General features: G+C 35.3%; 1 protein-coding gene across 5 annotated transcripts in view; it reads left to right on the top strand.

Moving 5' to 3' along the window:
• Cdk14 (cyclin dependent kinase 14) overlaps window positions 1-25,341 on the top strand; it is a 593,051-nt gene that overhangs the window by 223,359 nt on the left and 344,351 nt on the right. For all 5 annotated transcript variants that reach the window (XM_074064778.1, XM_074064777.1, XM_074064779.1 and 2 more), the window contains one exon: window positions 2,423-2,517. In XM_074064778.1, the coding sequence (XP_073920879.1) occupies window positions 2,423-2,517 (95 nt within the window). The remainder of the gene's footprint in view (window positions 1-2,422; window positions 2,518-25,341) is intronic.

Here is a 25,341-nt window from a genome sequence, read left to right as displayed (position 1 = left end):
ATATATTTTAGCTTATACAATCTCTGTAAAAGCCAACCATGACTTAAAGGAAACTATACACAACAGTGTAATATGAATTAAATATTCTCACTCACTAAAACAAACAAATAGTTCACTAAATTGGAAATCTAAAAGAAATCTTCAAAAACCAAAATGAAGTGAAATGAAAGTCAATTGAACTCTTACAAAATAAAGGAGAGAAGACAAAATGAAAACTAACTTGTAAGGTACTTAAAGGAAAAAAATAGATGAAAGTGATAGGTAACCTCACATATTAATGTCTACATTAACTATAAATGGCCTGACCACATCAATTAAAAGTCAGAGATTGATAATGGACTTAAAAAGTACATGACCCATGCCAGTTATAAAAATGCACTTCAAGTATAGTGATATTGGTAGAATTTAAAAATGAGTCATGACGAATGGATTAAGAAAATGTGGTATCTATACACAATGGAATTTTATGCAGCCATGAAGAAGAACGAAATGTTATCATTCGCTGGTAAATGGATAGAATTGGAGAACATCATTCTGAGTGAGGTTAGCCTGGCCCAAAAGACCAAAAATCATATGTTCTCCCTCATATGTGGACATTAGATCAACGGCAAACACAACAAGGGGATTGGACTTTGAGCACATGATAAAAGCGAGAGCACACAAGGAAGGGGTGAGGATAGGTAAGACACCTAAAAAACTAGCTAGCATTTGTTGCCCTTAACGCAGAGAAACTAAAGCAGATACCTTAAAGCAACTGAGGCCAATAGGAAAAGGGGAACAGGTACTAGAGAAAAGGTTAGATCAAAAAGAATTAACCTAGAAGGTAACACCCACGCACAGGAAATCAATGTGAGTCAATGCCCTGTATAGCTATCCTTATCTCAACCAGCAAAAACCCTTGTTCCTTCCTATTATTGCTTATACTCTCTCTACAACAAAATTAGAAATAAGAGCAAAATAGTTTCTGCTGGGTATTGAGCGGGGGCGGGGACAGGGAGGGGGGGAGTGGGTGGTAAGGGAGGGGGTGGGGGCAGGGGGGAGAAATGAACCAAGCCTTATATGCACATATGAATAATAAAAGAAAAATGAAAAAAACAAAACAAAACAAAAACAAAAACAAAAAAATAAAAATGAGTCATGAAAGACGTACCATGTAAACACTAATCAAAAGGAAATTGGAGTACTTTACTAATTATAAGACAACATACTTTGGAGCACAAAACAAATCAGGAACAAGAAGAGCATTATATATTGATAAAAGGGTCAATTCACAAAGACATAGCAATCTTACAGCTTTTTTTTTTCTTTTTTGGTGGTACTGGGGTTTGAACTCAGTTCTTCCCACTTGCTAGGCAGTTGCTCTACCACTTAAGCCACACCCCCCAGCCCAAAGACATAGCAATCTTAAATTTATATGAAGTAAGTAACAGAGCTTCAAAATACAAGAAGCAAAAAAATAAAACTGTAGAGAACTCAAATGCTAAATTGATAAATATAAAAATTATAGTTGGGATATCAATACTGCTCTCTTGAGGGGTGAGGATAGGTAAGACACCTAAAAAATTAGCTAGCATTTGTTGCCCTTAACACAGAGAAACTAAAGCAGATACCTTAAAAGCAACTGAGGCCAATAGGAAAAGGGGACCAGGATCTAGAGAAGAGGTTAGATCAAAAAGAATTAACCTAGAAGGCAACACACATGTACAGGAAATTAATGTGAGTCAACTCCCTGTATAGCTATCCTTATCTCAACCAGGAACACTTGTTCCTTCCTATTACTCCCTATAATCTCTCTTCAACAAAATTAGAGATAAGGGCAAAATAGTTTATGCTGGGTATTGAGGAGATGGGGGGGGGAGTTGGAAGGGGCGGAGTGGGTGGTAAGGGAGGGGGTGGAGGCAGGGGGGAGAAATGACCCAAGCCTTGTATGCACATATGAATAATAAAACAATAAAAAAAAATTAAAAAAAATACTGCTCTCTTTCTAATTGGCAATTTTTATTCAGAAAATCAGCAAAGATGTAGAAGAACTCAATGACACCATCAATTTCAGAATCTATTGATATTTTTAGAACTCTATCAACTTCAGCAGGATATGTGTACCATTTATAAAGATTAACCATATTCTTAAAAAACAGTCCTCATTAAAACAAATCTAAATAATTTGAAAGAGTTGAAATCATGCTCTTATTATGTTCTCTGAATGTAATAGAACCTATAAAATGACAGATGACATATTTGGGAGAGTCCTATCTAAATGAAAACCTTGTTCCTCTAACCAAGATTCTTAACTGTTATTACTATTAGTGTGGAACTTGGGAAAATATTTATCTTTCATTTGACAGTGTGCCAAAATGATAATGAAGCATGTAGTTGATTGTTACCCATGATAAATTATTTCTCTGTCCACTTTATTTTACAGCTTCTCTATTAAAAGGACTAAAACATGCTAACATAGTACTGCTTCATGATATCATCCATACAAAGGAGACGCTGACACTTGTCTTTGAATATGTGGTAAGTTAAGTAAGAATTCAGGCTTTTAAAACATGAATAATATTCTTACAGTGTTATCAAAGAGTTTTATTTTTGGATTTCTATACTGAAGTAAGTTTTATCTGAGTACTTGAGATATAATTTTGCATGAAATAGTGACCTTATAAGGGATTTATGGATATTTATCTGAACAGAATGTCCAAAAAAATGTCAAGTTGAACTATTGTATATATTGTCTATTTATGGTCACTTGTTTTCTAGAATACATTATCATTTTTAGACTTACAGGGTTAAACATCATATGATGGTCACCATCAAAGGAAGGTCAAAGATGATAAAAATGTTTTTCCTTTGAATTGTAACTTAGTTTCACAAAAGCATCTTCATGAAGATTTTTTTTGTTTTGGAGGAAAGCCTGATACTTACAATTTAGGTTTCAAAGTTTTCCCCCTCAGTTGGTATTTCAGCTATTAATTAAGACTTCCAATTTGCATCGTGCACAATGTAATGATCTTATTGTGTTGAGAGTATTACTGCTAGAAGACTTGGACTTTAACTCATAATTAGTCTTTCTTCATTTCCCTTAGAAAAACGTGGTATTTGTATAGCAGCACTTCAGCATTTAACTGTGGAATCATGAAATGTAACCATGATAATTAACATCCCAATTTTAACAGATGGATCTGAGAACATGTAATTTATAAGATACAAATGACATTGGTGCAGACTTTTTATTGAGAAGAATAGCTATTGGTATTGTGAATGCATTAAGGTCCCATTTTGTAATTACCACACTCATTTAAAAAAAAAATTGAAATAGTTTCCATTTGCCTTAAAAAGTATAAAAGAGTGAATATTTGAAACATTTTTATCTTGCTAATGTCTGCCTGTGTCTGTTTGTCATTTGAAAATTGTTGTCTCATGAAGAAGCCATTCATCTTGTATATTTACATATAAATGATAGCTACATTTGAATAATATTGTAATGCGGCTACACGGACAGCTAGAGCTGAACAGTTGCATATATTACATGCTACCAAGAATGGATGCAGATTCACACATCAATGCAAATATAATTTCTTTTGTTTAATACATGATTTGGAGTCAATAGTATATTCAGCTGATTTAGACTTGGAAGTTTTGACTCAGATTTTCCAACATGTCTAATTTATATATTTCAATGAAATCTAAATTTTTCTAACTTTTCTGATGTTTTAAAGAAAAGGTATTTCAAAACTGCACTTATTTCCCTCCTCAAATTGGATAACTGAACTAAGAGGAAAAAAAATAGTTTAGGTACCAAAATTATTGATATTGAAACAAACAACAAGGATGTGAAATATGTTCTCCAAATCTTAAAAGAAAATGAAATATATTTGTGACACTACAAAATATTACAATCAAATATGATTGATCACTTTATATTTTTTGGAGTTGCCACAAAAAAGGAAAGCAATTCTCTGCCTTGTGATATTTGCTGATTAAGACTGATTTTTTAAAACATAATCATTGTTTTTTGTGTGAGTGAAGTTTTCTTTGGTCCCAATCCTTGGGGAGATGTTCCAGGTTGACTTAGTTCAACCACATAATAGCTTGGATTTATACGGTACTCTACCAGTAACATTTTCTCCCTAACTTTTCTGGGGCGGTAAGACGTGTTATAGATAATTCTTTCAGAAAACAAACAACCTGTGTTAATCATGCTATATGACCACCCTGACTTTTCTTTATTTCTCCTCTCAGCTTTTATATCCTTCCCTTCCCTCTGTTTCTTGCTCTTTTTCTTATCTTCTCTTTACTATTTTCTGTATTGCTACCTTTTTGTTCTGTCTGGTGAAGCACTTTACCTGTTATACCTAAAGTCGTTTTTTGCTTAAGTAAAATATTTTTCAGAGTTTGAAAAGGGAAGAGCTTTGTTCTATAGAATATTTTGAAAGTTTTGCCAGTTAGGGTAGGGGAGTGTGGACTCCTGAGCAGGATTAGCCTGACTGTGGTAATTTCCCAGTAAAAAATAACTTGGCTGAATATTGTCTAAAGTCTTTATTTTCTTGCACTTCTTTCTGATTGCTTATTCTTTGTACACATGCTGATACCTCAAGAAGAACTATGGTTCTTACATATTTTAGTGGATTAATCTGATTGTTCTTCTGACAGTGTCTAGCAGCAATGAACTCCACCATTTTCTTGCATGTTTCATAGTAGTGGGAGGCAACAGCGATTTTGCAGCATGCCTTAAGCATGCCTTAAGAATGAGATCAGATGTTAGTGGGAAACATAGAGTGGGAACTCGGAGAGTACTGCAGGTTTGGCTTGAAACGTGAGGGATGCAAAACAGGAGTTGAAAAAATGTTCAAGACAACTATGTCTCCTGAAAACCGCCACTGTTTTAACTTGTGGAGTTATAGGCAGGGCTCTGGCAAAGGGGTTTATATTCATTGCAGTGTTTGTTGTGCTCCGCACCTGCATGGAACTCTGGCCATAACATCTACAAGGGAGAGTCCAAAGGATTGGGGGATTGAGTAGCTTTTCCAGGGTTTTATACTGCGTAAGGTAGATGCATGCCTATCTTACTCTGAGTTGTAATCAGAATATATTTCCTGCTCTTTTTTGCAGTTTTACTTCGATGGAGCCTTTGGTCAGAAGAGGGAAGGGACTTTCCTTTTTTTTTCTACAACCCTGTTTTTCTGTACTTAAGATCATGAGTCCAGTTAAATTTTAAGTACAGTTAAACTGCTTTATAATGCTTATAATTTTACCAACTTGTCAAAAACCTAGCCATTTCCACTTTTTAAAGTTTCTATTGCCTCGTTATTTATAAATTCATATATAAGATTACTGGCAACCATGTAACAATGGAAATTTTCATTAGAATAGTGGAATTCTAAAATCATTTATGAGCTTGCCACTGTTACTTGCACTTTCAGCATGGTCAAAAATTTAATAAACATGCAAAGGAGATGCATTGATTCAGAGGAACTATGGAAAAATAACAATGACATATATAAAATTTCAAATGAAAATTTGAGTTGATCAAGTAATTGCTTAGAAATGAAGGCAGGCACTCTGCATCTATCCCAATAATACTTCAGAATAAAAGGAAAAGTCACATACTGAAAGGTTAAAATTAGAACTGCTACTAAACTATTCTAAATGGTTTATTTCAATTACAAAATGTGAAAGTTTTCATAAAAGCAAATTTCCAAGTTACTGTATTGGCCCATATTTTCCACATGTATATATACACACACACACAAGCACAGAACTTTGTTGTTTAGCAAGTTTTAAAATTCATATCAAAGATTTCAATGTAAAATTTCATGACCTAATGGATGGGATTACCATATTTCAAAGATGTTAACATCAAAGTTATTTTCCAAGTAATGTTGATTTTCTAATTCTATATAATTAACAGCACCTCTTTTTTTGAGGGATCTGACATAACAAGTTAAGCAGTTTAGGAAAAATCAATACCCCATGCTCATTAAAACCCTAGATATGAAAAAGAAGCAAAAAAAAAATTAAAGGTTTGTTAGGCAGTATTGGATATTTCCTTTTGACTTCAGAGTTAAGTGTTTAAGGGCTTTCTGAGACACATCTGTAATATGAGTCTTACTAAATGTGGGATTCTTATTTATGGTAATGTACAGACTGTATAAATATATTTCTGTTCCGTGCCTTAAAGAAGAGCTGTAATCCAAGATCTTTTATAGTATTCCAGTGAATGGTATTTTAGGTTTCATAAAAGTCGTCTGAGGGCCACAGTAATGAAATAAGTGATGAAAATCTAGTGATGTGGAGGAATACTCCAGGAAATGACTTTGGAGGTAATTATTAAAGCATTTCAGTGGGTAATAGAGTATATTGGCTCTCTCTTAAGTATTAGGAAAAGCTTCTGAAATATTCTGAAATGTAGATTGCTGCACAGTGTGTAGATAGGATGATCTGAAGCCTCAAGGTTGGGAACATGGTGGGCAATGTGTTCCCTCTGTTGCATCTGTCTCAGTCACGTGACACAGGGATCCCGTGGTACATGCTTTTTTCAGCACTGCCCTCCTCCAATAGTTGTCAGATGTAAGGGAGCATCTTTAATCCAGGAGTGTCTCAGTTAGCTTCGTAAGTAAACTGGTTTCATAATCATCTACCAAATTGTTAACAGCTACCTTTTTACCTGCATAGGTTTAAGATATGGGAGAGAAATATAGGAAGTAGCACAGAAACATTGATTCCAGAATATATGTAATGTTAAAGTGCTGACACACTTTCTTTTTACTTAAACAGGTAGCTAAGTGTGTGTGTGTATTTTGTTTTTGGTGGGCCTGGGGTTTGAACTCAGGGCTTCAAGCTTGCAAAGCAGGAACTCTACCACTTGAGCTACCCCTCCAGTCTCTGTGTTCTGTGTACTTATTTCTCTAAAAACAAATTAGTACCATATTACCCTATTTAACACCATTTTGAAAAATTTAAAGCATATTTCATAAATGGAAGCTAGAATGTTAAAATAAACATGATTATGAAATTATACATTTCCATTAAGCTCATAACTATTCTGTTTTATTTTAAATTACAAAAGAACAAACCATGTGGAGCATCATTTTCCTCACTGATTTAATAATTACTGATAAAAAGAAAAGTTATATAGAGTGGCAATTTCCAGAGTATGAGGAGTAGGGGGAAATGGAAGGTTATTAAATGAGTATAAAGTTTCAATATTACAAGATATATAGGTTCTAGAGATTACTGTGAAATATAGTACCTAAAATTAACAATATGATATGTGAGCTTGAAAATCTGTTAGGACGATAGATCTTAGGTTAATTGTGTTTACCACCAAAACAATAAAAGCAAAGGGATGCAAAAAATTGTGGGAGTAGATATTTTTATTACTTGGTTATCTTGGTTGCATATTCGTGTCATACACATGAACCTATGTTCAAATTCATCAGATTGTGTACATTAAATATATGTGGTTGTTGTATCAGTTACAGAGCAACAGAAGTGTACAAAGAGGAAGGAAACCAGTGAACTCATGGCTAACCATGGTATTGTTAGAAGCAGTCTTTTTAATTCAATAATGCTGTAAACTAATAAAATATATCAAACTAATATATGGCATTACCTTTTAAACAGTCTTTAAAAGCATAAGATTTTTCTAGGTAAAAAAAGTCTGTGATGTATCTTTAAAATCCCATAAAATGTTTTTATAGTTCTATATATTTTACAAAGCACTCCCATACATATTATCTCATTAGATTCCACCTTAGCCTTTTGTGGTACATAGACATGCATTTTCATCTGCTATATTATTGATGAGAAAAAAAATAATGAGTGGAGAACTGAAAGCAAATTTATTAAAATCACTCAGCTAAGTTAAGGATAAATATGAGGTTGCAACTCAATGAAGAGACATTGTTAGTTTTGCCCTGTAGGCTGATTGTGTTACCCATCTTCATCATTTTCTGTGATGATCTGAAGTTTTTATGACGTGGGCCTGGGAGCTAAAAGTCATGTTTTATCTTCAAAGATTGCCACATGGTTTACCTAATGATGTAGTCTCTGCCTCATACATTTTTATTTTCAAATCTATGAAGACTGCTTTAATTAGCATGATTTTATATCACATCTCTTTGTGAAAAACTATAACCCTCCATCAATATTCTGGTTTCCAAATTAAGCTGAGAGCAGCTGAACATTTTTCTGCTTTCCCACAAAATAAATCCTATGTGCACACAAACTTGCACATACAGCTTTCAATGGGTTGGTCAAGATAGGCTTCCACAAGAAGATGAAGGAGGCTGGCTCACATACATTTGGGAGAAGAACATTCCAGACAAAAGGCTTATGTGTGGAGCAGCAGGTCTTCTGTGGATGTAATGCAGAGAGCAAGTATAACAGGAGGAAGACACAAATTCCAAGCTGTGTTGTGAGTCCAGAATGTGTTGGGCTTGTAAGGTTTTGTTCTACTGAGTTTGGTTTTAACACCAAATCTATGGAAAGCAGCCAAAGGGTGGTGGGCTAAGAAGTGGTCTGATATGACTTACATCTTAATTGGATCTTGCTTGAGACTGAAGGTGTGCAAGTTCTGTAATAGGGAGACCAATCAGGAGGCTTTTTCTGTATAATCTAAGCCAGAAAGGTTGTCAAGAGAGGAGGTGGGAAGAAGTGATTGGGCTCTGGATTTCATCTCAAGGTTGAGATGATAACATTTGGTGTGAGAGTTGAGAGATTTTCTATAACTAAAAAGATTTAGTCTTTAAAAACCATAGTAGTGGATATTCTGTGAAGAATGGTAGGGCAAACTGTAGGAGGGAGAATGTGAGAAGATATAAATTGGCTTGAAATGTGTTAAGTTTGAGATGGCTGTTGCTTAAAGCCACTAAGTCCTTAAGCAACTAATACCCCATATGAGAAAATGAAGATAGAAAATTGAAGAGAGTTCCATGGACTGAACACTGGGACACTCCAATATTAAGGGTCACAGTGAATGACCACCAAAGGATATTGAAGCAAATCCACCACTATAGGAAATTACTCATAGTTTCAGATAAAACTCATTTGAAAGTCTGAACTAGATGAACTGAGTTTCACAGGACAGGAGCTATCTCTCAAGTACCTAACAGATTATCTGGTACATCTTAGGTGTTTGTCAAATACTTTTTATCTGAATGAATGAATGAATGAATGAGTACTACTTGAAGCAGGAAGAACAAAAGACTATAATAGTTCTACTGTATAAGGCAAGGAACAAAATGAAAGAACTACGTAACTCATTTAATTCTTTTCATTTCTCTACCTATTGTATCTATATAATATCTATATTTTCTATGTATAATCTTTATTTTTCTACCAGTGCAAATCCTTTGTCAAGTTGAAGATGCAGAATAAACCCACTCCCTAGCAGTTAGAGCAGGCCTCAGACAATACCATAGTTGCAGACAACTACTTATTGTCACATCATTCTTTTTGTCAAAGGAATCAAATAATCTGGTTGCTTTGAATGAATGTACCAGTCAGAGTTTTCAACTGCAAGCAACAGAAATTCTGCTTGGCTGATTTAATCAGAACAATTTGCAGAGGGGATATCAGGGTTTCCCAGCCCTGTTGGGAAGACTTTAAAATGAGCAAGAACAGTGTGAGGCTGGACAGCTAGAACTTGAGCCAGAATCATGCCATGGAACTGTCTGCTCAGTAGCCTATTGCCACTAGGAGAGTTGAAACTGGACATTGTCTCTTAATTTGCTTGCCTAACTGCCCTGGGTGACTAGTGTTATTGCTCTGCTAATGATGTCCAAGTTACATCTCTGTTCTCAGTGTGTCCTGCCTACTGTTACCTTCCAGTGATAAACCAAGACTAGCTGTATTTGATTGTCTGAGACAAAGTCACATGCTATGTTTTCACTGTATAGGACCCTAAAAAAGTATCTAGCATTTTGGCTTTTGTAATGGTGAATAGGTCCTGTCTCGTATTAAGATGCACAAAGCAAGGAATTTTCCTGACATAGGAAATGTATTTGGATATAGGACATGCTTCCCTTGGTTTCCTGAACCATCTCATAAACATCCACTAGAATGACTTTATTATCTACTCTCTGGGAAGTTCCATCTAGAGTGTGAAATGAATTGCAGGTGCCATATTCACAGATCTTTGAGAAATCATCAGAAATGCATATAGGTGAGAATAATACTGGTTTTAAAAAGGCTGTGGGGAACAGATTTCTACATCTATAGACATACAAGCTTATTGCAGAACATTACTGTAATTCAAACCTATTTATTTAGACCTTAAGTTTTGTTAATCTTTGTTCTGTTTCTCTTAAAAACAGAATAGAAATGAAACCTAGTTGTTAGATTATTTTTTTTTCAGTTTATCTCTGGTTGAACAATTTTACCCAAAGCCTATTGATTAATGAATTGACATCATTGAGGAGAAAAGTCAATTGGCGAGTGCTAGTGGGTACTGTCCGTGACCTTGTTCTACTTTATATTTTTATAATGACTCAGATGAAGACATGGTGATGATATGCTTGACCTGTTTGTGTGCATGTATGCCATAACTAGGAGCCATAATTAATTAGGGTCCATGACTTAGGGTCATAGAATTAAGGGTCAGAAAATAATCTGATGAGATGAATATAACCTACAAGGTGAATTTCCATGGGAGTAAGTAAAACAATTTATTAGATTAAATAAAAAAGACAGCTCATCCTATTACAGAAAAAGAAAGTGGAACAAAGTTAAGTAATTTATATATATGTGAACTGACAGTGAGGTATAGCTACAACAATAGAAAAGTCATAGTAGAGCATGTGTCCTGACAGGAACTGAAGCAAATCCGAGTGGATGGAGGAGGGAAAATAAGATGACAAGATGGCACCAAAGAAAGCGCTGAGTAGCTTATTCAGGAGAAGTAAAGACATTCGAGAAAGGGAAGAAAAAGGTGGCATGCACATTCATTCTAGACAGGTTAAGAAAGCCAAGTATGAGAGTTTGAGGAGGCTGGTTTTAGCTTAATCTTGGAAAGAATGTTGAAATGCTTTGTGTTACCTGTAAATTAAATCAGTACTTTGAAGTATACTGCATAGCTTATCATTAAAAGTATTCAAGTAGAGGATAAATAGATCCACATCAGAAGTACATAGTAAGGGAAAGTTCCTAACTTGTATTGCATTATAATATGTAATTTAGGTCTTTAATTTCACATAGTGCTAACTGACTACCAGTTAGGTATAAGGGCCTCCCATTTTGCAGATGCCAAATACTTTATGCCCTTTCCTGTCGCTGCATCACATTTTCTCCTGAGTCAAGTGTCAGTCCAGTTAATCCCAGTTTACACTGCAAAGTACTGCCTGATTTTTTGCAACTTTTACATAGATGTGTACCATTTGGTATAATTTTTGGAAATAAAAACAGAACTCATTATGGTCATTCACTTAACCAGTCATTGATTCCTTTATTTTTTTTTCCTTCAGCATATATGGATTGTCTTCTGATGCTAGGGAATATCGTTAGATTCTGGAGATACAAATATGCAAAGCCAGACCTGGTGGCTCATACCTGTAATTCCAGTACTTGGAAGGCTGAGGCAGGTGATCTTTTGAGGTTAGCCTGGGCTCCATAGCAGTTTTAAACCAGTGCTACCCAGTCTGGAAGTATATATGGCCCTTGCTTTTAAAGCGATTGAAGTCCTCTGATCTTTGTCTCTCTAATCCTCTATGGAACATTTGAGTTACAAGTTAATGTCATATTTCTACATGTGTCATGAGACTACAATATATTTGTGTGTTCATGAAAATTGTTGAAAAAGTGGATTTGACTCACGGACTTTTCTTCATGGAAGGCTTTCAGGGATGTTTTTGTTTCGTATACAGAGAGCTAGTTATGCAGTACAGTCCTGTGATTGCATACTCTGAAGGAGGAGTTTGCCATTCGGAACCAAGTACCAAATGTGAAGGGACAGATGTAAGCATTGTGGATGACTGAATGTGCAGGCAGTGTAAGATGGAGGGATTCTGAGCTATAATGAGAAATTAAATAAGTGAAAGGGAAACAAGCTAGCTTCCAATCAGTGTGCTTTATGAACTCTTGTTTTCTCTAATTGGTAGGATAGAGTCAATTAACTTCTTTTCTGTCCTTTTCTCTAATGACTTTTCTCATCTAATAAGGAACCATGGTTTATTTCAGTCATTTTCAACTGTTTGCTCATTGCCACATTGGGTGCGGAGATATTAGTTGTCTTTTTCTTTCAGTTGATATTCTAGTTTCGTTTCATGTGGTTGTCATCCTTTTCATGTACCTCTAATCATAAATCAGGGTTTACTTCGGATGATCTAAGGCAGAAGTACATTTGTACATAAACTTACTGTAGTAAATGCCTGGTGATCCACAAAAACACAGCACTGAGTATATTCTAATACAGATTAGGCTGTTGCATGAGAATACCTTATAATTCTGTGGTTTAATTTTTTTTTTAATTTTACATAGTTTGTCACTTTATTTTAGAATGTCATTGTTTAAATTATAGACATTTAATGGTACAAAAATCATAAGGAAGAAAAGAACAGTAATAAAAGGAGAATTCCTTTGGAAGGAAAAGAATAAACTTCTCATTTTCTTTTTCCTCACAGGAATTATTGTCAGATTTGTGATGTTAAGAAAACAGTAATCATGAAAAACCATGCATGTTGGAGGGACTAGGAGAGGCAGGAGAGTAATACATTAAGTGTAATTAAATGACATAATAATCACCTTGGAGAAATTAGAGAAAAGCTTTGGAGAAAGGTATTAAGGTTGCTATTTGATGAAAGTACCCAAGATCAGGATGAAGGTGATCAATAATTCCAGTTACTTGCACGTTAAGTTTGATTAGGTCAGTAGGTAATTGGAGAAAAAAATCACTATCAAGTTCAGCTCTAAGTGGGAAAGTATACACTATTATATGTCTTGCAAATTCGAGTGTCTAAAACTTTTCACCAATTTTCATTGTCAGGAATTTGACAAATATATAACATTGTAATATTGATATCTTTCATTTTATTTACTTTAAAATTTTTATTACTATTTATTGAATTTCAGGAATGGTTTGTTAATGCCTCATAATGTTTTTGTTTAATGTACATTCTTTGCTTTGGTAAAGGAATATTAAGCCACTCTAGTTTTAATTCAGTTTTGTTGCTGTAATAAATGTTATACTTGTATATGGATAAAAAGGAGTCCATTAATGGTAGGTATGTTATGAGAAACAGAAGTTCGTACCTTCAACTTTTTACTTTTTTAGCTGATTCTATTTTTTTCTAAATAAAACTTAATTTGACAGTTACTTTTTGATTACTCATCTCCAGGATCAGCCATTGATCCCGGAGATGAATTCTCCTGTAACGGGAAGTGGTAATTTAGGATTTTCCCTCATTCCTCCACTCTAAAACAAAAAGACCCATCTTCTCCTGCCAGCCTCACAGTAGAGTTGTGTTACAATTGTGACTAGATTAGAACTGAATATTTACAGTCTTACGTCCGCGTAAGACTTTATTGCAGAGGCAGGAAGTATCCTGTGATTACCTTTCTCTCTCTGTTCAACTTGTGGGCTCTCTGGAGTTAGTATTGTTTTCCTATTTTTCATTTTTATCAATTCAAGGTTTCCCTCAGACTGGATTATCTTCCTTGATTTCCTGGCATGCCCTTCCCCTCTTTCTTGGCTTGGGCTGTTTCCCTCTCCATCTTATTGTTGTTTTGTTTCAAAGAACATGGTTCCTAATACACTCTTGGAAAGGGTGTATGGAAGATTGCTGTGAAGCATTGCACTTCTAAAAATATCTTTATTCAGCTTTCATGCTTGATTGACACTTTGGCTTAATGTTGAATTTTTGGTTGGAAGTAACTCCAGTAGAATTTCAATAGAATTGCTCCATTGTTGTCTAGTATTGTTTCTGTTAAAACTTTTCATTTTCAGAGTTCTAAAATTTTTTGTGGAAGCAAAAATGAAACCAAGATGTAACTTTAATTTCATTGGGTCCACCCTTTCAACCTAAAATCTAATTCCTCCTCCTTTTCCTCCTCCTCTTCCATCTTCTCTCTCTTCGCCCCCACCTCTCTCACACACACACTTACACATAGAAATACAGCTATATGAAATATAACTTTTGTAACAACTTTCACTCTTTTAAGTAAACAGTTCATTATTTTGTAGTATATTCACAGAGTTGTGGGATAATCACCACTATGCATTTTACAGTATTGTATCTCCCTTAAAAGAAGCCCCATATTGATTAGCAATTACTCCTAATTCACCACCCCACTACTGCTCATACTAATGACTCATCTGAATACGTCTCTGTGCATTTTCCTGGACATTAAATATAAACGGAGTTGTATTTATGTGTGACCTTTTGCGACTTGCTTCTTTCACTTATTATAATGTTTTAACATATATCAATACTTCATTATATTTTTAAGGCTGAATAAAAATTCCATGGCATGGGGGGTATACCATGTTTTGTTTATCCATTCATCTATTGATGCATTTTTGTTTGTTTTTTTTTCACCTTTTGGCTGTGGTGAATAGTACTGCTATGACTTTATTGTATACCAGCATTTTTCTGGGTGCTTATTTTCCATTTTGGGGTTATATACCTAGGAATTACAGAATCATCGTACATCGAACTTTCTGAGGGACTGCCAAACTGTTTTCCAAAGTATATGCACTATTTTGTGATCTAACTGTGGGGGTTCTAATTTCTCTCACTCTCACCAACGCTTGTTATTATCTGCCTTTTGGATTCTGGTAGATTTTTAGTGGTATATGGTTATCATTTGATTTGAATTTTTCTTATGACCTAGTGATGTTGAGTATCTTTTAATGTGCATATTTCCTTCTGTTTTAAGAAATTATCTTAATTTGCTTTGTTATATTTTCCTCCCTTCATCTTCTCTTTGCTCTACTTTCTGGATCTTTTATTATTTGAATATGTGACATCTGGATTGCTTTTCCAATTTTCTTTTTTTTAATCTCCCATTTTATAATTAGAAATGATAAAGAGCATTTCCTCAATTTTGCATTTCACATATTGAATTGAAACTTATAAAATTATTACACTATTAATTACTAAGATATCTTGTCTCAGACTATTCTGCTAGTATCATTTTTTGCTTATTTTAAACTTACAATATCCTTCATCTTTTTTCTTTTGAAAGTATTGATAATAGTCTTTTTGAAGTTTTTCTAATAGTAAAACTGTTACCACCAAGTTATTTATTTTTTTCCTCTTATTTTTTCCAGGCTCTGTCTTTAATATCAGAGCTTTGTCAGGTAGCTTGTACAGAAACAATCTGATTGGGAACTCCAAGCATATGGATAGGTATGAACTTCATTACAGTGACTAAGTCATTTTGTTGAGAAACCCTAATGTCAGCATCCATCTTTCCTGAAGTGCTTGAGATTCTTCTAAACTCCCGTTTGGAGTTGAATGCTCTGAAGAAGTGTTGGGATAGGATTCCACTTAATTCTCCTGTTTCAGAGCAGTATCACTGTCCTTAACTGGTTAGGTTTCTCAATTCAGACACCTTTTCTGTGTTTGGGAATGGAACCTATCTGTATAAACAGTGGGAAAGGGGATCTAAGGATTTCAATAGCTACTGAAGATTTTCAACAAATCTGCTGTGCCATAGACTTTTATATTAGATGTTTATATACTTTTATATTAAACTTTTATATTAGTTGTTCATTCTTACTTTGTGGTGTCACCGATGATTCCTCAGTCTTTTGGTTGGTGAGTGCATACATAGTGTTGCTTCTAGGCTTTCCCCATCACCAGTTTAGCACACTATTTGTTTGTAATTTTCTATGCCAATGTTGCTGTCTGTTGTGGAGCATCTAATATTGTTGAGTAGGGATTTGGCAGAGGTCAGAGTAGATGTGCATATTCAATTTGCCACATTTGTTTTTGAGACAGTGTCTTACTGTGTAGCCCAGGCTGCCTAAAGCTCCTGCCTCTGCCTCCTGAATGTTGGAATTACAGGCAGGTGAGACTATGCCTGCCTTCAGTTTGCCATTTTATCTTGGAATCTCATCCATTCTTAATCAGTTTAAATATGAGCAAATGGTTTACTATTTTTATACTATTGTAATCAGGTCATCTTTTCACATTAATCTTGTGAAGCATATATGTTTTCTGCTATTTATCGATTGTCAGAGTTTATCAAATGTTATTAAAATTTTAGATACATAAGTAGGGTCTGAATTAGAAATGTGCCTTGATTATGATGTACTTCATGGATAGTATTTATACTTGTTAATTGACTGGTTAATCATTACTTTGATGTTTGTTCTGAGCTGTTAAGACAATTGTGGAATGTTGACACTCAAATACACATTCATATATTTGCTAGTATTTTAAAAGCAAGAACATATTTACAATGTGAGTGTAGATTTAAGGAAATACACAGTGTCTGAGTTTAAAACTTAATTAGTGAGAATAAATACATTTTTCACTTTACAGTCTCATATTATTAAAGAACTCATTTTTTTTCATTTTTCTTTTATTATTCATATGTGCATACAAGGCTTGGTTCATTTCTCCCCCCTGCCCCCACCCCCTCCCTTACCACCCACTCCGCCCCCTCCCTCTCCCCCCCCTCAATACCCAGCAGAAACTATTTTGCCCTTATTTCTAATTTTGTTGTAGAGAGAGTATAAGCAATAATAGGAAGGAACAAGGGTTTTTGCTGGTTGAGATAAGGATAGCTATACAGGGCATTGACTCACATTGATTTCCTGTGCGTGGGTGTTACCTTCTAGGTTAATTCTTTTTGATCTAACCTTTTCTCTAGTACCTGTTCCCCTTTTCCTATTGGCCTCAGTTGCTTTAAGGTATCTGCTTTAGTTTCTCTGCGTTAAGAGCAACAAATGCTAGCTAGTTTTTTAGGTGTCTTACCTATCCTCACCCCTTCCTTGTGTGCTCTCGCTTTTATCATGTGCTCATAGTCCAATCCCCTTGTTGTGTTTGCCCTTGATCTAATGTCCACATATGAGGGAGAACATATGATTTTTGGTCTTTTGGGCCAGGCTAACCTCACTCAGAATGATGTTCTCCAATTCCATCCATTTACCAGCGAATGATAACATTTCGTTCTTCTTCATGGCTGCATAAAATTCCATTGTGTATAGATACCACATTTTCTTAATCCATTCGTCAGTGGTGGGGCATCTAGGCTGTTTCCATAACTTGGCTATTGTGAATAGTGCCGCAATAAACATGGATGTGCAGGTGCCTCTGGAGTAACAGTCTTTTGGGTATATCCCCAAGAGTGGTATTGCTGGATCAAATGGTAGATTGATGTCCAGCTTTTTAAGTAGCCTCCAAATTTTTTTCCAGAGTGGTTGTACTAGTCTATATTCCCACCAACAGTGTAAGAGGGTTCCTTTTTCCCCCGCATCCTCGCCAACACCTGTTGTTGGTGGTGTTGCTGATGATGGCTATTCTAACAGGGGTGAGGTGGAATCTTAGCATGGTTTTAATTTGCATTTCCTTTATGGCTAGAGATGGTGAGCATTTTTTCATGTGTTTTCTGGCCATTTGAATTTCTTCTTTTGAGAAAGTTCTGTTTAGTTCATGTGCCCATTTCTTTATTGGTTCATTAGTTTTGGGAGAATTTAGTTTTTTAAGTTCCCTATATATTCTGGTTATCAGTCCTTTGTCTGATATATAGTTGGCAAATATTTTCTCCCACTCTGTGGGTGTTCTCTTCAGTTTAGAGACCATTTCTTTTGATGAACAGAAGCTTTTTAGTTTTATGAGGTCCCATTTATCTATGCTATCTCTTAGTTGCTGTGCTGCTGGGGTTTCATTGAGAAAGTTCTTTCCTATACCTACTAACTCCAGAGTATTTCCTACTCTTTCTTGTATCAACTTAAGAGTTTGGGGTCTGATATTAAGATCCTTGATCCATTTTGAGTTAATCTTGGTATAGGGTGATATACATGGATCTAGTTTCAGTTTTTTGCAGACTGCTAACCAGTTTTCCCAGCAGTTTTTGTTGAAGAGGCTGCTATTTCTCCATCGTATATTTTTAGCTCCTTTGTCAAAGATAAGTTGCTTATAGTTGTGTGGCTTCATATCTGGGTCCTCTATTTGTTCCACTGGTCTTCATGTCTGTTTTTGTGCCAGTACCATGCTGTTTTTATTGTTATTGCTTTGTAATATAGTTTGAAGTCAGGTATTGTGATACCTCCTGCGTTGTTCTTTTGACTGAGTATTGCCTTGGCTATTCATGGCCTCTTGTGTTTCCATATAAATTTAACAGTAGATTTTTCAATCTCTATAATGAATGTCATTGGCATTTTGATGGGAATTGCATTAAACATGTAGATTACTTTGGGGAGTATCGACATTTTTCCTATGTTGATTCTACCAATCCATGAGCATGGGAGATCTCTCCACTTTCTATAGTCTTCCTCAGTCTCTTTCTTCAGAAGTGTATAGTTTTCCTTGTAGAGGTCTTTCACATCTTTTGTTAGGTTTACACCTAGGTATTTGATTTTGTTTGAGGCTATTGTAAATGGAATTGTTTTCTTACATTCTTTTTCAGTTTGCTCATTGTTAGTGTATAGAAATGCTAATGATTTTTCTATGTTGATTTTATATCCTGCTACCTTGCTATAGCTATTGATGATGTCTAGAAGCTTCTGAGTAGAGTTTTTTGGGTCTTTAAGGTATAGGATCTTGTCGTCTGCAAATAGGGATATTTTGACAGTTTCTTTACCTATTTGTATTCCTTTTATTCCTTCTTCTTGCCTAATTACTCTGGCTAGGAATTCCAGTACTATGTTGAATAGGAGTGGAGATAGTGGGCATCCTTGTCTGGTTCCTGATTTTAGAGGGAATGGTTTTAATTTTTCTCCGTTAAGTATAATGCTGGCTATAGGTTTGTCATATATAGCTTTTATAATGTTGAGGAACTTTCCTTCTATTCCTAGTTTTCTTAGAGCTTTTATCATGAAATGATGTTGTTGGATCTTATCAAAGGCTTTTTCTGCATCTATTGAGATGATCAAGTGGTTTTTGCCTTTGCTTCTGTTAATGTAGTTGATTACGTTTATTGATTTTCGTATGTTGAACCACCCCTGCATCCCTGGGATGAAGCCTACTTGGTCGTGGTGAATAATCTTTTTGATGTGTTCCTGAATTCGGTTTGCCATTATTTTGTTGAGGATTTTTGCATCAATGTTCATTAAGGAGATTGGCCTATAGTTCTCCTTTTTGGAGGTGTCTTTGCCTGGTTTTGGGATAAGTGTAATACTGGCTTCATAAAATGTGTTTGGCAGTTTTCCTTCCCTTTCTATTTCGTGGAACAGTTTAAGGAGGGTTGGTATCAGTTCTTCTTTAAAGGTCTGATAGAATTCAGCAATGAATCCATCAGGTCCTGGACTTTTCTTTTTGGGGAGACTCTTGATTGCTGCTTCAATTTCATTTTGTGTTATAGGTCTATTGAGGTGATTAATTTCCTCTTGGTTCAGTTTTGGATGATCATATGTATCTAGAAATCTGTCCATTTCTTTTAGATTTTCAAATTGATTCGAATATAGGTTCTCAAAGTAGTCTCTGATGATTTCCTGGACTTCCATGGTGTTTGTTGTTATCTCCCCTTTTGCATTCCTAATTCTACTAATTTGGGTTTTTTCTCTCCTCATTTTATTCAGGTTTGCCAGGGATCTATCGATCTTGTTTATTTTTTCAAAGAACCAACTTTTTGTTTCATGAATTCTTTGTATGGTTTTTTTGGTTTCTATTTTGTTGATTTCAGCTCTTATTTTTATTATTTCTCTCCTATTTGTTTTGGGATTTGCTTGTTCTTGTTTTTCTAGGAGTTTGAGATGTATCATTAGGTCATTGATTTGGGATCTTTCAATCTTTTTAATATATGCACTCATGGGTATAAACTTTCCTCTCAAGACTGCCTTAGCTGTGTCCCATAGGTTCCGGTAGGTTGTGTTTTCATTTTCATTGACTTCCAGGAACTTTTTAATTTCCTCTTTTATTGCATCGATGATCCATTCTTCATTAAGTAATGAGTTATTTAGTTTCCAGCTGTTTGCATGTTTTTGTCATTACTTTTGTTGTTGAGTTCTACTTTTACTGCATTGTGGTCAGATAGTATGCATGGTATTATTTCTATTTTCTTATATTTGCTGAGGCTTGCTTTGTGCCCTAGGATATGATCTATTTTGGAGAAGGTTCCATGGGCTGCTGAGAAGAATGTATATTGTGTAGAGGTTGGATGAAATGTTCTGTAGACATCTACTAGGTCCACTTGATCTATTGCATATTTTAGATCTTGGATTTCTTTATTGAGTTTTTGTTTGGATGACCTATCTATTGATGATAATGGAGTGTTAAAGTCTCCCACAACCACTGTGTTGGCGTTTATATATGCTTTTAGGTCTTTCAGGGTATGTGTGATGAAATTGGGTGCGTTGACATTGGGTGCGTACAGATTGATGACTATTATTTGCTTTTGGTCTATTTCCCCTTTTATTAGTATGGAATGTCCTTCTTTATCTCGTTTGATCAATGTAGGTTTGAAGTCTACTTTGTCAGAGATAAGTATTGCTACTCCTGCTTGTTTTCGGGGGCCATTGGCTTGGTAAATCTTCTTCCAGCCTTTCATCCTAAGCATATGCTTATTTCTGTCAGTGAGATGAGTCTCCTGTAAGCAACAAATTGTTGGATCTTCTTTTTTAATCCATTTTGTCAAACGGTGTCTTTTGATGGGTGAATTAAGTCCATTAACATTAAGTGTTAGTACTGATAGGTATGTAGTGATTCCTGCCATTTAGTTGTCTTAGTTGTTTGAAGGTTTGATTGTGTGTACCTAACTTGATGTTACTCTCTACTGTCTTGCTTTTTCTTATCCTGTGGTTTGGTGCTGCCTGCCTTTTCATGGTTAAGTTGGGTGTCACTTTCTGTGTGCAGGATCCCTTGCAGAATCTTTTGTAATGGTGGCTTTGTGGTCACATATTGTTTTAGTTTCTGCTTATCATGGAAGACTTTTATTGCTCCATCTATTTTGAATGATAGCTTTGCTGGGTAGAGTATCCTGGGGTTGAAGTTATTTTCATTCAGTGCCCGGAAGATCTCACCCCATGCTCTTCTTGCTTTTAATGTTTCTGTTGAGAAGTCTGCTGTGATTTTGATGGGTTTACCTTTGTATGTTACTTGTTTTTTCTCTCTTGCAGCCTTCAATATTCTTTCCTTAGTTTCTGAACTTGTTGTTTTAATGATGATATGTTGTGGAGTAGTTCTATTTTGATCTGGTCTGTTTGGTGTCCTGGAGGCCTCTTGCATTTGTATGGGAATATCTTTCTCTAGATTTGGGAAATTTTCCGTTATTATTTTGTTGAATATATTACGCATTCCCTTCGCTTGCACCTCTTCTCCTTCTTCGATGCCCATGATTCTCAAGTTTGGTCTTTTGATGGAGTCAGTGAGTTCTTGCATTTTCTTTTCACAGGTCTTGAGTTGTTTAATTAATAGTTCTTCGGTTTTTCCTTTAATTACCATTTCATCTTCAAGTTCTGAGATTCTGTCTTCTGTTTGTTCTATTCTGCTGGATTGGCCTTCCGTTTTGTTTTGCAGTTCTGTTTCGTTCTTTTTTCTGAGGTTTTCCATATCCTGGCAGTTTTCTTCTTTATTGTTGTCTATTTTTGTCCTGAGTTCATTTATCCATTTATTCATTGTGTTCTCTCTTTCACTTTGGTGTTTATACAGTGCTTCTATGGTTTCCTTTATTTCTTCTTTTGCTTTTTCAAATTCTCTATTTTTATTGTCTTGGAATTTTTCGAGTGTCTCCTGTACATTTTGGTTGACCCTATCCAGTATCATCTCTATAAAATTCTCATTGAGTACTTGTAGTATGTCTTCTTTTAAATTATTCTTGTGGGCTTCATTGGGTCCTTTGGCATAGTTTATCTTCATTTTGTTGGAGTCTGGATCTGAGTTTCTGTTCTCTTCATTCCCCTCTGGTTCCTGTACTAATTTTTTGCTGTGGGGAAACTGGTTTCCCTGTTTTTTCTGTCTTCCCGTCATTGTCCTTGGTGTTGTTACTGTCCCTGTACTGTGTGTAATTAAGTATTTTCTAGCTTGTAATAATAACAATGGTAATATTTAGAATGGAAGAGTGAGCTGAGATGGAAAGCAAGAAGTTAAAGAAAAGGGTAAAACAAATATACAGACAAGAGGGAGAAAGCAGAACAAGGTATCAGACAAGAGAGTTTCAAAGGTATAAACAGGGAGTGTTAGTATACTAATGGACAGTAAGCTGGTCCGCGTCTTCCCAAGCTGTATGGGCGCCGGCCACTGGGGGCCCTCCTCGTTTTCATTCTTTTTTTAGAGACTGAATTTTAGTGTTCTGCGTAAACATCAGCTCCAGTGAATAATTTACTCCTTTTTCACTGGCAAATACAACCCAGTTATAAATCCCAAACAGATGCTCATGCTTCATTTCTGTTTCATAATTCAGGAACTAAGAAGATAATTGTCATGGTAGCTATTTGCTAAGTAAGACTTCTTTTTTCTCTAATATGTGATCTTTGTTTCACAATGTTGGATCTCAGTTATCACCTTCTGTGTCACCCATTGGTGAGGAACATGAAAGTATAAATTGATTCTTTTCTCTCCTGTTTCATTACCCTTTTTACTTAGATTGGAAGTTAGAATCAGCAAGGAAAGACAAAATACTACATAATGTACTTAGAATTTTAGGAAATATATTCAGGAAAATTATCTAAATTTACAACAGGATAGTCAACAGTGCTGAAGGAAAGAGGTATGCAGAGAATATGATTGTTAGTTGACTATTTTGAGAGGAAAAGAAAGGACTAGGGATCTTTATTTTTATTAGTGTATGTTAATTGTATAAAGGGGTTTCATTGTGATATTTTCACATAGGCATGCAATGTACTTTGAACAAATTCACCCCCTCTGTTACTATTTCTTTTTATCCCTTCCACCCATTTTAGGATAATTTTAATGGGTCTCATTATTTCTGTTTTCATACATGTATGTGTAGCGCTTTGTCCATATTCATCTCCCTTCATCCTTTTTCATCACCCTCCGCCCTCCTGCTGCCTCCCACTTCCAAATCGACCACCTTTTTTATACTCCTGTCCTCCTCCTCCTTCTCCTTTTTCTTCTTTTTCTGTTCCTCCTTCTTTCTAGATTACACATGTGAGAGAGAACATGCAAATTTTTTTTGAAAAAAAATCAGATTTCAGCTGACTGAAAAATGCCATAAATTGAGTGGCAAATTTTAAAGCGTTCAGAGGTCATCTTGACCCTTCGGTTTGTCATAATGGCAGCTGTATAGATGAACAGGCAGCCTGACTCCCTCAGGGCTAGAACAAGTTTCTCATCTTGTGTACCTTCTAGTCCCAGTTGTACTACGCACTCTATAAATCTTGGCCAATTTGAAGTGAATATTTCCACAGAGCAGAAGAATGGACATGTGTGTGTCTGTGTGTATAACAGAATACAGAGTCATTTTTCAAAGCTTTCATTAAAACACCCTTACAAAGTGTGGTAGTCACTAAGATTTAGTGGCTGTACCCTCCATCAAGAGAGACCTTGCTGCTTAGCTACAGAAACTACTGCTAGTAGAATGCCTCCAGCTGTTAGCTCCTCTAGATATGTGTCAGCTGCAGAAAAATCATGAATGCAGTCAGGCCTTTCCCCGGGCCTGCTGTATCGGGAGACTGTGAAAGGGGTGGATGTGGCTCTGGCTACTTCAGTCCAGTGAAGGGCAGCTCTGTGAAAGCTGGCCAAGGGTTTATTAGGCAACATCATACTCTGACATCCTTTATGCAGACTCCCTTCCTTCTCTTTTATTTCAGCTCTTTTCATTTTATCCCTCTTATGTAATTACTGCTTAAACATAAATATTATCTCATTCCCTTTACATAATAAGCACACTGTACCTCACTCTTTATCTGGAGGACCAAACCTATGTCAAAGAGTCATAAAGACTAATTTATAAATATCCTCCAGCTTACCAGAGATTTGTTGTCTTTTAGGCAAGTTACAGTCAGAATATAGGGTTTTTGCTTTTTTTTAAGTATCCACATACTTGAGACATGATAGCAGAAAATCAGGAGATTCTTAGAGTTCAGAAGGAAAAAAAATAGCATGATGTAACATGAATAGCTAGAAAGTTAATTTTGAAAGAGAAGCAATTAAACAACTTAATCCAATTTTAGCATTTTTTGAAAGTTGCTGAATTTCTGATCAAACTCTTTTAAAATTCAGTACAAATATATACACATGTGTATGTATTTAATATTCTTGTATTCTTTTTATATTACCCATGAAGAGAAATTTGTTTGTGTGTGGTATTTGTCTAATGTCAAACATAGTATTACTATTCTCAAATATTTGAATCCCACTCCCTTCAAGAAAAGTGTATCTCCTTCCCTGTTATTCTTATCTTTGGCCATGTCCTTTGCTTTGGGTAATAAATTATGACCAAAGTTATTTGTTATTACAGCATAACTTGGCCTGTCCTGACTAATAGGTCCCAAATTACTTGCTCTTCATTCACCCTGGAGAGAGCCAGCATTATCTAAGAAGACTTGAGGTTTATATTCACATACATGTGTTATGTGTATATTCTTGCTTATGTATTTATGTATATACTATTTTCAGCTACTACTCGTACCTTTTTAAACATTTTTATCCTTGCAGACATTAACACTACCACCATTCCAGATCAATAAATGTGATTATGTATCAATTTTACTCACATTTAAAAGCCATGCAACCTTTTTACTGAGATATAAATTCCATGTTCACCTCTGATGTCATTTTAAATTTTGTATAAATAAAAATTCCTCCTAAAATAAATGTAAGTAATGATGATTTTAAAATATTTTGTTAATTGCATGATTCTTGCTTTTTAGCATTTAAGGGCATAGTGTTTTCTCAGTGAGGACAGTGAGTCAGCTTGTTTATCATAAGCTTTTGTACCACAGATAGCGTCCAGAGTGGAATGAAAGTGTGGTCACTGTCACCTTCCTTGCCAAGTGTGGATTATGTGCTTTTCTTTGACAGAAATGACTAAAACCAGCTTCCTATGTTGATTATGGTAATTACAGCCAAGGCTGCTAATTTGTTTAGAACTAAATATTGAGAGATATTTTACTAGAAATACCCTAAGATGATTTTCTGAAGTTATTTTTGGTAATTGATTTAAATTAGAGCACAAATGTTAAAATTTTTAAATTTTGCTCAGGCTGACTTTCCAGTGGAATTTTCAGCCCCACATGAGGAAAGCATTACCGAATTCAGACACACAGACTATGTGAGA

The sequence above is a fragment of the Castor canadensis genome, chromosome 2 (assembly GCF_047511655.1).
Source record: "Castor canadensis chromosome 2, mCasCan1.hap1v2, whole genome shotgun sequence".
NCBI lineage: Eukaryota > Metazoa > Chordata > Mammalia > Rodentia > Castoridae > Castor > Castor canadensis.
Note: the sequence above shows the minus strand (reverse complement) of the source record. Positions and strands in the feature narration are given on the sequence as shown.